General features: G+C 47.5%; 1 protein-coding gene and 1 non-coding gene across 2 annotated transcripts; both read right to left on the bottom strand.

The window, feature by feature from the left end:
* Positions 1 to 635: 635 nt before the first annotated feature.
* TRNAH-GUG (transfer RNA histidin (anticodon GUG)) lies at positions 636 to 707 on the bottom strand. Its single transcript has one exon. It is a non-coding gene; the product is annotated as a tRNA-His (tRNA).
* A 2,239-nt stretch (positions 708 to 2,946) lies between these two features.
* LOC146189723 (uncharacterized) lies at positions 2,947 to 10,146 on the bottom strand. Its single transcript, XM_084604489.1, has 5 exons — positions 9,980 to 10,146; positions 9,796 to 9,839; positions 9,387 to 9,452; positions 8,462 to 8,519; positions 2,947 to 6,403 (listed from the first exon to the last, which is right to left on the bottom strand). The coding sequence occupies exons 1-5, from the start codon at positions 10,046 to 10,048 to the stop codon at positions 4,832 to 4,834; spliced, it is 1,809 nt and encodes a 602-aa protein (XP_084460615.1). The 5' UTR covers positions 10,049 to 10,146; the 3' UTR covers positions 2,947 to 4,831.
* Positions 10,147 to 14,695: the final 4,549 nt, after the last annotated feature.

The following is a 14,695-nucleotide window of genomic DNA, read 5'->3' as shown; positions in this document are numbered from 1 at the left end:
GGCGTAACAGCAGCCCACCACAGCGTCCTTCTGGCGACAATTCACCGGAACATTCGCAATTTATGCTAGCGGCAACAAATAAAAATGCAAATTTGGTGGCACCCGAAGAGCAGGCGCTCGCTCGCTCTTCCTCCCTTCCTCTTTCTCTCAGACTAAAGTCGACACTAGAGCATGGGTAATTTCGCTTAATATGCGAATAATCTCATTCCGAAGTGTTCATTACCTTCGCTTTTGTTGAGAAGTTCGTGTTTTTGTGGTCGCATTTTTTTTTTCGCTTTTCAATTTGTTCCTGAGTTTCATGGTATGTAGTGATCGAATGTTGATCAACATATATGCAACTATATATAAGCTGAAATGGCATTACTTGTCATTGTTCCCCTCGCAGGAACAGGATCACTTTATGTCGTGTGCGTTTACTTGCTTCAGAGGTCACCCCCCCTCCCCCCTTTCACATAAAAGAAAAACCGGAAATAGGCGGGTTGGGATGACACAACACTGCATTATGGTTGTAACAAATATTGTCGCAATAAATGTACAAAGAAAAAAAAATTTGCCGTGACCAGGATTCGAACCTGGGTTATTGCGGCCACAACGCAAGGTACTAACCACTATACGATCACAAAGAAAAAAAAATTTGCCGTGACCAGGATTCGAACCTGGGTTATTGCGGCCACAACGCAAGGTACTAACCACTATACGATCACGGCTACCCAACTGGGCGGATGTCCGAGGCGAATAAAATGTATATAAAGATAGTTAGAACTCTATACAATGGTTTTATAAGTTATTCGTGCTTGCAGCGTTGGGAGTTTCGACTCCTGCCTTACCCTCTCTCACTTCCTTTCCCAATAGGACATAATTATGGCTTCCTCTCGCGGCCACGTCGCGAAATTATCTCTGGCAACATGGCCTCCGAGATCCGAAGGCCATACTAGCATGTAGCAGACACTCCTCGCGCCAACGGAGCAGCCGCTTGTAGGCAACTTCCGCGAATTTTAATGGTCTTGAAGGTGTTTCAGATCAACAGAAAATAAAAAAAAGGCCTAAACATGCAAAAGCGCGCCGGCTTATGCTTCGCGCGCGCGTAACACATGTATTGGCGTAACGCTAGCGCCACCACAGTCCCTCAGAAATAGAGCGCCAATTTCAATACTACGGAGACGGGCGTGACGCTGCAGGCCACGGAGGTGCAGGCAACGTTACTAGAACTCTAGTAACGTTGGGTGCAGGCACTGTTCTCCTAAAATCACTGGAATTCTGAAAGTACCGCAGCTGTATTCTCTTTGCCGTGGCGCCACCCACTGGCCAGCTGCGATCACATGCACAAGCCCCGCCATGGATGGTCCGCTCAAGCAGACGACCCGCAGTCAGCGCAGGGCTCCGGCGGTATGCGGGCGGCGTGTTTTACGACAAACTTCGTCTTATATTGATCTGTGTGCATAAAAAAAAAAAAAAAAAAAAAAAAACGTACAACATGGTGGTCGCGCTGGGTCGCGCTGGGTCGCAAAGGGTATCGGGGCGTTGCACCTTCAGATGTAACGAAAATGTGGCAACGCGCTATTTACTGTCCCGAGCGGAAAGTGATACAGCATCGCTTTTTCACGACGCATTTGTCCCAAAGAAGGATACCCGGCTTTGCGAGTTAAACATTTTGTGAACTCATCAATGAACTCATAGCTTTAGCGGTACGAATGAGCGTCGGGCTTCGTGGATGGCTCGCTGTGCGACTAATGCCTTGCAAACATGCTGGTGAGAACGCGTCGCGCACTGGTCTCTTCAGTCACTTTGAGAACACATCATATCCTCACGGCTGTTGGAGTCTTCCGTTAGCATACCCTCACCCTCACCCTTAACCGCTCCCCCACCCCTACATCCATGAAGCAACTTAGTTCTGCCGCAAGGTAAATGCCTACCGTAAGCAGAAATAAAGACGCAATAATAAAAAAAAAAAAAAAGAAAAAGGTTTCATTGGGCAGCAATCTAGCCGCGAATTCATGCCTCGCGCGCTAGCGTAGTTGGCGCGCTACAAGACGAAGGGAAGTACAGACGAGCATGAGACGGCAAGCGCCAAGAGAATAACTTTCTTTACGCATCACATTTCAGGTGAGCTCTCACGTGAACGCGGCATATATGACTGCTATAAACAGTTTGCCTGATCCCGAAAACATGCATTTGACAGCCTCTTAGAATAACTATTTTCGGATATATACTGCAGAATAACCTGCGCTGCAACGAATGAATCACTATGGAACACGCTTGCATCTTGCTATGCGCGCACGCCCGGGGAGGCAAGGACACGATCGTGGCTGCGCAGCAGTCGTGCGACGCTTTGGAAGGGGGACACCTTTCCTCGCCTAGCAGACGACGCGTTCGTCGCGCTGGATCATTCCTGGCAGCCAACGTTACTGGCAACAACCAAATCCCAATGCTGCCCGCGCGCCGCTCGCGGTACTTTCAGAGTTAGTGACTTTATATTCTCTAGGAGGCACTGCTCTATATTGCTTGTATACGTTTTATTACTTTTATTAATGTTTGCGGATTGCAGCAATACGCAGGCTTACTCAGATCAGTGGCGAAAGTGGTTGTGGCTTGCGAAATTGTTTTTTACCACCCGCGCGTGGATTGTGGCATGGGGCAACATGCAGGCAGTGAAATCTAGTACTGCTCTATGTTTGAGCGAACTAATTTTCTTCTTGGAAGAGATATCAGGAAACTTCACTGTCTCTCAGCGACAGTAAGTACTCCACCTTCGTCCTTCAGGTCGCACATTACTTTGCGCTACACTGTGCCTTGTACCCACTGCTTGTCTTGTAAACGAACTCTGCTTGGAACAACTGTTTTTCAACTAGCACTTTACAGTGAAATACTTTCCATTGCTCTAGATGTCTATAAACCGTACACCAAATACTCCCAATAGCACGTCCCACAAACAGCCAGACAACAATGTTTCGATAGTCTATGTACATTTTATTCACATTTTTTTTTTGTACCATGGCATGTCCTTTGAACCAAACCAAATAGAGGAAGGAAAAAAAGACAAAACACTCCGTGCAACTGTACAAGGGAAAGCCACGATGGCTGTGCTTAAAGCGGAAGGAGACTAAACCGACGTCGATAGAGCAGTAAAACTGAATTGTGCATAGCTGCAGGCTTGAAGCCTCCTCCCCTTCATTGTTCACAAGTAACACTGGCTATATGATTCAATCATTCTGAAGACGTGACGGTGGTCACATAATCAACGTGATGACAGCTCAAATATTTGAACCAATGTCGTGGTGGTCGATCAATACATAGCGTTCACAAATGTCACCACGGCTTGGCTGATGAACATAAAAGACCATTTCCAGGTAATGAAGGAACCGGGTATTTGTTCAGTGGATTCAATTCTTCCTAGGTTAACAGGTAAATAGGAGACGTGAAACCACAGGCACCAGTCTGGCTACTGTGGATTTGCTTCATGACCCCGACACCAGAAGTCAGCACGGCCTAGAGCTTAGAGCACATCCAAGCTTGACTTTAACACAGGTACATTAAATAGTCTTCAGAAGACAACAGAACTTGCAAGAACCAACATAATATATTAGTTAGACCCTTAGTCTATCAACAGCCCATCAGTATTTGCTAAACTCTGCCCAAACGACTGCAACCAACACAAAGCACCTCGGAATTGTAGAAAAAAAAAAAACACAGGCAAAACATTATATACACACCACAGTTGCCTTCACCATCCCCTCCTCAAATGGCTGACCACAGGATACTAGCAGAGATGGCATAGTTTACACAGGGCGCTTTGCCCCCTCTTTGGACTTTGAAAATGCCGCGTGTTGTAGCTGAAGGCTACCAGCGATGTTTCCAAGTGGAGAGAAGCTCGTGGTGAAAAGCGCAAAGCATGCAGGCACATGTCGCCCACATATGACAACAGCTCAAGTTATTTCAAAGCCGCAAAGCCAAACTTTTGTCACTGTTGGCTGCGGTGTGGAAGAAACCGGGAATACCTTGCTCACTGCACAATCGCTCGAGAACTGCATAACGTATGCAAAGAAAAAGCAGTAGCATGCACACAGGTCTAAAATTCACGTCATGCAAAGCCACAAAAAGTGTGGAAAGGAAGTCGTGCACAGCCACAAAATGCGTGGAAAGGAAAAGTGGGAAAATCAGAATGTACAGGTTGTCTCAAACTTAAAGGGCACACTGAAATGCATGGCTGCGTTCTTCGAAGCACCTGTGTGTGTCCACTGCAGCCACACTGACAGGCAACATGGCAGATGTGAAATGCCACAACAATGTTCCTCCTTTCTGTGTGTTCACTCACACCAGATGCAATGATGCTCAGATCAGCAGAGCCACACTAGTGTACACCATGCGCATTCGACTGCTTTGCAAAGTCAGCACTGAAACAATGTAATGCAGTAATAAACAGTTAGGAAGTAAAGATGATGTAAAACTGTCACTAATTATGCCTTGAATTTCCCAACACAAGAGGACAGCCAGGGGTCAAATTGTTTTTTTGTAGGGACACATACAGCAAACCTGACGCACACAAAGCTTGTTGCCTAGGAGGCAGTTCAGTTCGTTGTGCAGCTGACTGCAAAAAGATGCACATGCAAAGATGCTCCCATAATCCTCAGCCTTTCTCCTTTACCTCAGGCGGGCAAACCGAGTGCCATCTCACCACGGCGACTTTTTTACACAATGCAGGGACTCTTCTGATAGCCCTTCTGAAACTCAATCCTTGCACTGGACAAACTGTCACACTGCCTGTCATGCCTGCCCAAAAAGGACACTGACTCTCACCAAGTGACAAGAATGACACGAACCATACCAATACACTTCACTTAATGTCCTTGGGCGCCTGCTCATTGCTGCGGTCGCGGAAAAAACCCGCCTGTGTCCGACACTCGCGCACAGTCACCGTGACCAGGTTGGCCGTCACGTCCGTAATGAGGACCTGATCCACCACCGGGCTTTGCTTTTGCCAGAAATCTGGTATGATCGCCATCGGGCTGTACTCTGGCTCTGCCGTGGCTGGCTCCGCGTTGGCTTCCTTGGGCGGCAGCAACGTTGGAGGAGACGCAGCCTGGCCATTGTGACTGTGCAGCGGCTTTCCCTGGGAGACGGCAGATACTGCCGGCTTGCAGACATTCTCGCGGTCATTACCACCACCGTGGTGAGGCGCTGCGCTCTCTCGACCATTGGGGACTACAGGAGTCGCCGTGGGTGGAGGGCCGTTGTGCTGAGGGGGCGCCTGACCAGTGGTGGGGTGAGCAGGATTGGGAGGGGCGGGGGTGTTGACGGGTACAATGGTGGCAACAGTGGGGCTCGGGTTGGGACCGGCAGAGTTGGCCACGACCTGCGACGTTGGTGCACTGGTGGCGTTAGACGGCACTGCAGATGTAACAAGGTGCGTTGGGGGTCGCGAGATTCGCGCAACTGTTGCTGGTCCGAGCTGCCCGGTACCCAGGCGGGCGGCTACAGGGGGCACCGCAAGGTGCGAGGCAGGGGGATGGCTGTGGTGAACCGCATGTGGCTGTTGGGACACGCTTACAGCCAGCCGTGGACTAATCGGCTTGAATGTGACGGGCGGCCGTGCAAAAGGTGCCCTTGCCACTGGCGCCGAGCCGTTCATGAAATGGGGAGCTGTTGAGGTAGCGGCAACCACAGGAGGCGGTCTCGGAACTGTGGCGGCAACCGGAGGTACGTCTGCTGGCCTGGTCAACCGAGGCATTTTGCTGGGCGGAGGCTGGTGCATCTGCATTGCGGGTGGAACCGGAATCTGCTGTGGACTAGAGGTCATATGGAGTGGTCTTGCCTCAAACTTGCGTTTGGTAGCTGCCGAGACGGTGGTGTCCGGCTTCTTCGAAGATTCTAACACCGGCGGGGAGCAAGAAGGGTTCACATCAGCTGCCTGGTTTGGCTTCAGGATAGGAGCTGTTACCGGTTCAGGATCCTTCTCGGGCGGAGCAGGGCCGGTGCTCACCTCCACGCCTGTTGCTGCTATCACCGGTCTGGATTTCTCATCCTGCTCCTTATGACTTTTGGAGCTTGGAGGACCTTTTGGGGGGCTGGAGGATTGACCAGCAGGTTTGGGTTTTGCAGCAGGCTCCTTAGCTTCAGCTGGCTGCGGCTTCGGCGTCGCTGTAGGGGCCTGCTGAGCTGTCTGCTGTTGAGATGAAGCAGATGGCGACGCCGAAAGCCGCGACACTGCTGATACTGCAGAGCTTTCCTTGTCTTCAGCAGGTGCTGGCGACAACGTCGGTGGAGGGCTATGTGGTGGGGACATAGCAGAATTCGTCTCCGTGCTGGAACTATTGCCGTGAGGCGTAGCAGGGGCATCGTTCGATGTGTCATCCTCACTCTTGGCTTTGTTGGAGTCCTGCCGAAAATCTTGGTGCTCACCGGTGCTCTGTTGTAAAGGCATGAAAGAGCATTTTGAAATTTCAGAGCACACATCTCCATAAGCACAAACTAATGTAAAGATAAAGCACACTAGAGCTGCAGAAGCGGTCAGGTGCCATCAGATATGAAACATCCAGCAGCAAGTACACAAGCATTTGTCATGGATGTTTGTCTGTCAGTGCTGACAGACATTAGAGCCAAATATTTCATGATCACGAATTGAGCCCTGCCACTTTCAACTACAGAACTCTTTCAGGCCTGCCCCATCGGTCATCGTTGATTTTTTTTTTTTCAGCAGGTGGCAACGAAATAATTGAAGTGGGGTGGTCTCAAAAGTGAATAAGAACGGCGCTGAGCTCACATCACGACATGCTACGAATTTAATGTCATATCTACATTCGCGTGATTGCACCACTTGTGGGCCAATAAAAGCATTTTCTCGATTTCAGCTTGCTCTTGAGTAGTTACACATGCTCATTTTCCTACTGTTTTATCTCAATTCGCAAGGGTTAATCAACTACATGGAGTGACTCCTCCTGAAGCTCTTTCAGCCAGATCAAGTGGGATTCGAGCAACCAGACTTCAGAAAACAGCAGATTCTCAATTTTGATGGCAAACTAGATCATACTTCCTAGGCAAAATGTGCAGCAAAACATAACCCATAAACCACAAAAACTTGTAAAATGCAAAAACTTAGCTATCCTATAAGCAGAGGTAGACAGAGCTTAAAACATGATTTTAGCTGTTTAGCAACGCTACGAGAACAGTAAGCCTTCAAAATAGACTTCGGCACGTCACATATTAGTTTCTTGGTAATTTAGCTTCCCTGCATTTTGCTAGTGCGTTAGGGAGAATGGGTATTGAGTGGCATTTTACATCTACACATTAATTTTTACTGCAGTGCTTTGTTCTGATATTCATGCCTTTTTTGTTGGATTTATTCTTCAGCAAGCCTGTAGACATTTAGCCATTTATCAAGCTAAGCACAAAATTTTACTCATGTCCGAGACCATTTAAATGGCCAAATTTTAATGCAAATCATAGTAGAATTGCGTAAATAGTTCATATAGTCAAGGTTTGTTTTAACTGCCCTGAAAGTTAAAAAAAAAAAACATTTCGGTTTCTTGTTCATGCTTCAAAACGTATATCTCCCTCCCCCAAAAGATCACACTGAAAATTTTTAAAGGTATGTATAGTGCTGAGGTATATATTATTCATTAATGTGAAAGAGCGTTTAAAATATATTTTGGTAGGTATATATTAACTAAAGATGCTTAAATACGGCATTAAAAAAAATCTTTTTCATAAGACCCCTCAGAATCACCTCTTATGATTAAAAAGTTATGCAAGGAAGTTTTTATCATGCACAGAAAACAGCTATAAGGCTTGAAACCCATGAATGCCGAGTTGAGTAACAAGTATAGACACTACACGCTAGACACTACGCACTGTAACTAAATGCAATGCCAAAATTCTAAACAAAAAGCAACAGAATGGGGTTGCACTCACAGCAAACTAATATGCTGATATTTAAGTGCAAAATATCTGCAAGAGCCCCAACAAGCAAAATACTAGGCAGACAGCTACACATGGATACATAATGGCTTTACCAAAACAAATTAGGTGATAACAACAAACACCATAAATATATAAATCATGCCATTATAGAATATTTTTTTAATAGCATCATGGGAAAGGTATCCTGACATGTTACGAATCCAGTTCCCATGCTGCCCACCCAAAGTAAACAGGGCAGGCACCAGGCCTGGGGGAGCTTGTATAGAATTTTTTTTCTTTGTGTTACCGGAATGCATCTGGTAACAGTAGGCGTTAGACTCTGCATCTCCGGTGTCAAGGTGGTTGCTTAGACAGCGAGTCTACCATGACGTACGAATTAAAAAAAAAAAAAAAAAGACAAAAGGTGAAAGTGCATGACCACTGCTTTAGGCTTATTTTGTCATTTATCAAGAGCGTAAAACTGAACAGGAAACTTCGCATTCAAAAATCAAACTGATGACAAGGTAAAATGGCTACACGTGGTTGCAGAAAGTTCAGACATACTTACATGACTTCGCTCCTTCTTCGACTTATGGCCTCGCTTTCCCGGCCCGGAATCTTTCTGGCTGCAGACAACAGAAAACAAAAATCAGCGCTTGGCAATCAATGCTAAGTCTTTAGAAGCCTTCCCCGTACTCGGGGCAACCTAGGGCTAAAATGACTCACACAGGCATACGACGAGACCGCAAACGCATGGCTGACGTCAGATGGTCACCCGTTTATGGAGGAAAAACCCACCGCTTCGAAGTATGCACCAGACAACTTAAACGATCTCTAGTTTGCACCACACGACAACGCTTTGTGGGTGAGAAATTTACATTCGAGGCGTGCACGCCGTCAAGTGTGCCAGCTCTTTATACAAACCAGTCAGCCAAACAAAAGCTACCGTCCTGTCAACCGGTGGTCGGACGGGTCACGTGCGTCCCTATGATCGGGCAATATACGCGGGATAATGCTTCCCTAAACATGCCAGGTGGCGCTGCGCGCGCAGCAGCAACTCGCTCCTTGCGCCGTTCATGAACGCGGCCACTGCACAACGAAGGCCCTCGGAATTTCTATATGAACGACGCAACAAGCGTTGAAACCCGTCCGTGCACTTAAGCAGGGTGACAAACTCGCAAGCAGAACAGAACGGCAACCGCCGCCGGCGTAATAGCAGTAAGCGCGAGACCAACAGTGGCCGCCATATTGAGTGGGACGACGCATGCAGAGTACGAGAGGAGGGAGGTGAAAAAGCATAGTAAACAAACATAACAGCCGCATGGAAAGAAACGACGACAAAGGAGAGGAAGGAGCAGCGAGAGGAAGGAAACCGGTCCGACGGACAGAGGAGGAGGAGAGATTCGACCCCGCAGTCCACGGAACGAACCGAACAACCCCGAAGGAGCCGTCCTCGCCTCCTCCTCTTCCGAGGCACACCCTCACCCTCTTACCTGCTCTCGAAGGCTTCGAGCAGTCGGACGTCCAAAATGTTTTCCTCCGGTTCCCAGGTGTTGTACCTGCGTCGCGTGCACAACGATATGAGAACTGTGTCCAGACGGCCGAACGCTTCGAAAAGCGCAGGTCAACCATTGAAAATTGTGCGACAGGAGGCTGTAGGCAACGCCCGCTATCGTCGCGCCGTCGGATACGACGACTGCACACCGAACGTAGAAGGTGGGGGGGAGGGGGGTGCAGCCGTCACAACGACGCGAGAAAAACATGGTGGCGCGCCGCCCGAGTGCGGCGGCTGCAGCGTGACGCACGGCGCAACGTTAAGAAGTAAACCTAACGACGTGCTGACGCTACACAGCCGCAACGCACCTAACAGCCCGAGAGAAATAATCACCAAAGCGTACTTACTTGTGGCTCCAGCCGCGCCATTTCACCAAGTACTCGACGCGGCCCTAGAAAAAAAAAAAAAAAAGCGGGAGTCGCAACATCAGTCGCAGGCGTTCGGTGCGTTCGCGGATCGTGGTCTGGCAAGCTAAACCTAACCAAATCACAACAGCAGCAGGTCATGGGCTATCTCAGAGCGGCGCCTCACCTTTCGGATGCGCTTCTTTTGGATGTTCTCGGCGGCGAAGACGCGCTCGCCGACGGACGAGAGCTCCATTACGTCGTCGTAGTTCACCCGACGGAGCGCTGCGGCGGCGTAGACTCGCCTCTCCGCTCCCGGCTTGGCTTTGTGGACGGCTTTCGCTTCCCGGCACGCTCCGCGCTCGAACTGGTGACGTCACTTGTGACGCAGAGGTTATTAGAAAAACAAAAAGGAACAAAACAGGCGAGTTTAGTGGCGCCTTCTGCTGACGATAGAGAGAAGCAGTGACGGCAACAGCCGCCCGTCGGCGGCGTCTGCTCGAGTTCTCTCTTTGCTTTTTGTTGCACGTGCGCTCGCTGAGCCGTGGAAACGCGGAACAAGCAGTGACGCAATGGTTTATTTTTCACGTTTCTGAGGCGAGAACTCAAATGCAAGTACGAAACCCGTAAACAAAGGTAGCAGAGCGTGAAAGTTAGTTCGACGTAGTTTGCTCCGAACCTCTAGCTAGAGTCAACCGGCTCGATTCACGCGCCGGAAAGATCTAGAATGTTCGCGGAGGAACTTATTCGCTGCGTGCTCTGCGCGTGCGTCTTCTTGGGGCAATGAAACGCATCACGACGCTGTAGCGTCTCTGCGCTGTTATTTGCGCTGAGCAATATTTACTCTGTCCAATAGCATGCGCTCGTTTCGGTACAGTGCTCTAGTTTCGGGAAAGCTTTGCCTTGCATAATTTGCAGTGGAGTTTTGTTCTGTTTGTTACTTTAGAGGTGCGCGGATATTTGAGGATTCCGAACAGCGAATCGAAAATCTTCTTTTTTGATTGTTCGAACTAATGGATGCATATGTACATAAATTTATTCGGAACGAATCGAATTTGTTCGAACTTCTCAAATACTTCGAATAATCAGCATGCGGTTAGAAACAGGTGCGCCGTACATTTCTTCGACGGCCATTCCAACAGCAAAGCTATTCCACAGACACCGTGATCTGCATATTAGCTCATATAGTAGTTGTCAACCGTCTTGTGTCAACGTCAATAGCAAAATGTATTTGCTGATACCTATAATATTTGCAGTAGCTATGGGTAAATACATACACTAACTTCGTGTTTCGACTCTTAGGTGGAGGTTAGTTTTGAGTCCTTTACCTGATATAGCCACCAACTCCAAAAAATATACCACACACCAGTTGTGCCGCTGGAACTTCAATGTCCAACATCCAATGCGTAATATTCGAACAATTACCTATATTAACACACATATTCTATTATGCAGTGACGCACCCTTGCTCGCATCCGATTCTGTGTCTAAAACCATATTTGGACATTCATACTTATTTACATGCATTTGTTACCGTAAGTACATGTTTTATAAACACGAAACCATTTTGTCAATAAGTGCCAAAATACATAATCTGTGGGAAATACGGGAATACCTGGATTGCACAGTACACGTTTTGGGCCACTGTTTGATCAGAAAAAAAAAAAATCTAAGGACTATTACGGTACACCCTGATGCGGAACTTGAGCACAGCTTTTTAGGGGCCTTGCCATATGTTGAAGCAAATATATTGTATTGGGTTTTATGGAGCATAGGCAACTAAGGCCATCATGCGCCAAACACAGGGATGATTGTGTGCTGTGTTAGAAGGACCATTGTTTACAGTTATGTCACAGTTTGTTTAGGTTGTTGATTTGTTTGAAAAAATTGAGAACACATGTAAATTAGACAAGGGCATTTTCACCGAGGAGAAGGTTTGGGTGTAGTGGGATGTGCTCATTACAGAGAGCTATGAAATGGCTTTTTCTAATTTCGTCGAGCTTTGTGCATGATACCAAAAGATGATTGAGTGTGAGGTCATCTCCACATGCTTCACATGTACGTTTCGCTTGCTGCGGGAATAAAAAGTGCGTGAGGTGAGGTGTGTGTGTTCGATGCGGAGATGGCATAGGACCACTTCAACACATTTGAGACATGTATGTATGTATGTATGTATGTATGTATGTATGTATGTATGTATGTATGTATGTATGTATGTATGTATGTATGTATGTATGTATGTATGTATGTATGTATGTATGTATGTATGTATGTATGTATGTATGTATGTATGTATGTATGTATGTATGTACGTACGTACGTACGTACGTACGTACGTACGTACGTATGTATGTATGTATGTATGTATGTATGTATGTATGTATGTATGTATGTATGTATGTGCAGTTACAAATTACTTCCCCGCCGGGGTGGCGCAGTGGTTACGGCGCTCGCCCACTGTTCCCAAGGTTGCGGGATCGAATCCCGGCCTCGGCGGCAGCTTTTCAATGGCGGTGAAAAGCAAGACGCCCGTGTGCTGTGCGACGTCAGTGCACGTTACAGAACCCCAGGTGGTCGAAATTTCCGGAGTCCTCCACTGCGGCGTCTCTCATAGCCTGAGTTGCTTTGGGACGTCAAACCCCACAAACCAAACCTAACCAAACCAGTTTCTCGAGCCAGAGAGAGAGAGTAGAACCTTTTATTACACCAGGGGATGAAGGAACTCCGACCCTCCGTCGCTTGGGATGGATGGCGGGGCCCCGCCACAGACGCAGACCGGCAGACGTAGTCGTCTTCTGAGAAATTTTATTTGTCTCGAGAAATTTCCTAGAGGGAGCTCAAATGCTCAGTAGGAAATTTCTCGAGCCAAATATAATTTCTCAGGGGAAGACGAGCCACGAGCGAGCGGCGCAGAGCTTTGACTCGTGCCTCTCATTGGCTCGTGACTCTCGTGTGATTACGCCGGTAGCGGCACCGACAGCGACTCGGCTGGACCATAAGATGTTTTAGACCGCATAAGAGCTGCGAAAACACTGACAAAAAATATGACAGTGACGCACCAAAAACCATGGCTGCCAGCCAGTACGTTGCTGAGCAATTTTTTTTCTTATACTATGCAATCTTATACATACAATCCCGGCTGCGGCGGCTGCTTTTCAATGGAGGCGAAAAGCAAGGCACCCGTGTGCTGTGCGATGTCAGCGCACGTCAAGGAACCCTGGGTGGTCGAAGTTTCCAGAGCCCTCCACTACGGCATCTGTCATAGCCTGAGTCGCTTTGGGACGTTAAACTCGGGACGTTAAACCCCGTAAGCCAAGCCGAACCAAACCTTTGATCAAAGGCGTGTTTCTTCCGTACCACTGTCGACACGGGAGAATGTGAAAAGCACATTTTTCAGTAAGTTCCTGCACTGATGTCACTTTCGGGTGGCGGTGAAAACGTTTATTGCCTCTGAGGGACTTGCATGGAGGTTGCTCTGGGGTTAGGCTTAGTGCCATTCACCCCACAAACATTGGAGTCCCTAGTACGGGACCCCAGTGCCTTTAACTGCCTCGAGTGCTCGTTTGATCATCGCCTTTTGGGCTTTCAAGTCGGAGCAGGCGAGTAGGGTCGCCTCTCAGTCCTCCCGGCTGGGCCGCTTCATTAGTAACAGTTTCCCAAAGTGTTCTCTCCCCTGCCCCTACTTGAAAAAAAAAAAAAAAAAAAAAAAAAAAGAAAGAAAGAAAGCTAATGCAAGTAGACTTGGAGAACAGCAGATTAGCAGTTTGATGCGAGGAAGATGATGCATAAGGTTTGAGGGAGTGTTCACTGAGAACACAAGGGACGCCATTTTGTAGCCATGTAGGCTTGTCTAAAGAGATTATCGCATTCTGCTCTGGCCCGCACTGGTGAGACTACGGCCTGAACAGTGTGGTTGGTTTGGTTTGGTTTGGTTTGGTTTTTGGGGTTTAACGTCCAAAAGCGACTTGCGCAATTGGTTAATAAAATGAAATCCATGACGCCACGTAGATACCACTTCGGATAAACATGAACTCCCGTCGTTTTCTGGTAAAACACGATTTTGGCCGATTCTTTCGAACCTAAAACTTGCATTCAAATGCTGGTTGAACGCGATTTCTAACCGGAAATGCGCCTCGGTGTAAACGCGGTGAAAGCGCGAGTGTATACGGTAGCTTTTTTTTTTTTTTTTTTTTTTTTTTTTTTTTTTTTTGCGGACAAACCTAGTTTTCCGAAAACATTCCTACTTTTCGTAGAAACGAAAACAGGCTGACTCCTCTATATATTTGAAACCAGATGAAAACGTAAAATGGCGGCTGTCTTTGACCCTTTCCAACAATGCCTGCCGAGTCGACTACTGAGCTCTCATACGCTCTTCTCTGGCATGGCTCCACTGAACGACGAACGTGAAGAATACCTGGTAGAAACACCTTGGCAACTGTTTGCACTGGAACATGTACGTGGTCTGTGCTTCGAATTCGCGCTAAAGCTTCGTAGTCAAAGAGCACAATCTTTGAAATGTCTTTTCTCAAAAATCTTAAGTCAGCGTAGCTCGAATGTCAGTAACATGTTAAGTCGTTAAGTTACAGCGACTTCAAATCATATTGCTAGTAAACCAATAGTCCTCATGTACAGGTTGTGTATCTTGTCCTGCTGTTTATTTACTGAAACCTTGCAGTGTTCTCGTGTTATCGCATTTTAAAACGACGCTGATATTCTTTATATAAACACTGATCATGTTGTGTTACATTTCGCGTGCCTCTCTAATAGCAACCTGCAGTGAATATCTTTCCCTACATGTTCACATAATGCTCAACAATTACTGTGCCTGCAGTATACGTGCACCAACAACCACGTAGTTTGCAGGAGCCATTTGCTCAAGAAACAGTGCTTAGAAGCCCCTTGC

This window comes from Amblyomma maculatum, chromosome 5 (genome assembly GCF_055883805.1).
Source record: "Amblyomma maculatum isolate TAMU_Amacu chromosome 5, ASM5588380v1, whole genome shotgun sequence".
Lineage (NCBI taxonomy): Eukaryota > Metazoa > Arthropoda > Arachnida > Ixodida > Ixodidae > Amblyomma > Amblyomma maculatum.
The sequence above is the reverse complement of the archived record's forward strand: the minus strand, read 5'-3'. Positions and strand labels throughout refer to the sequence as shown.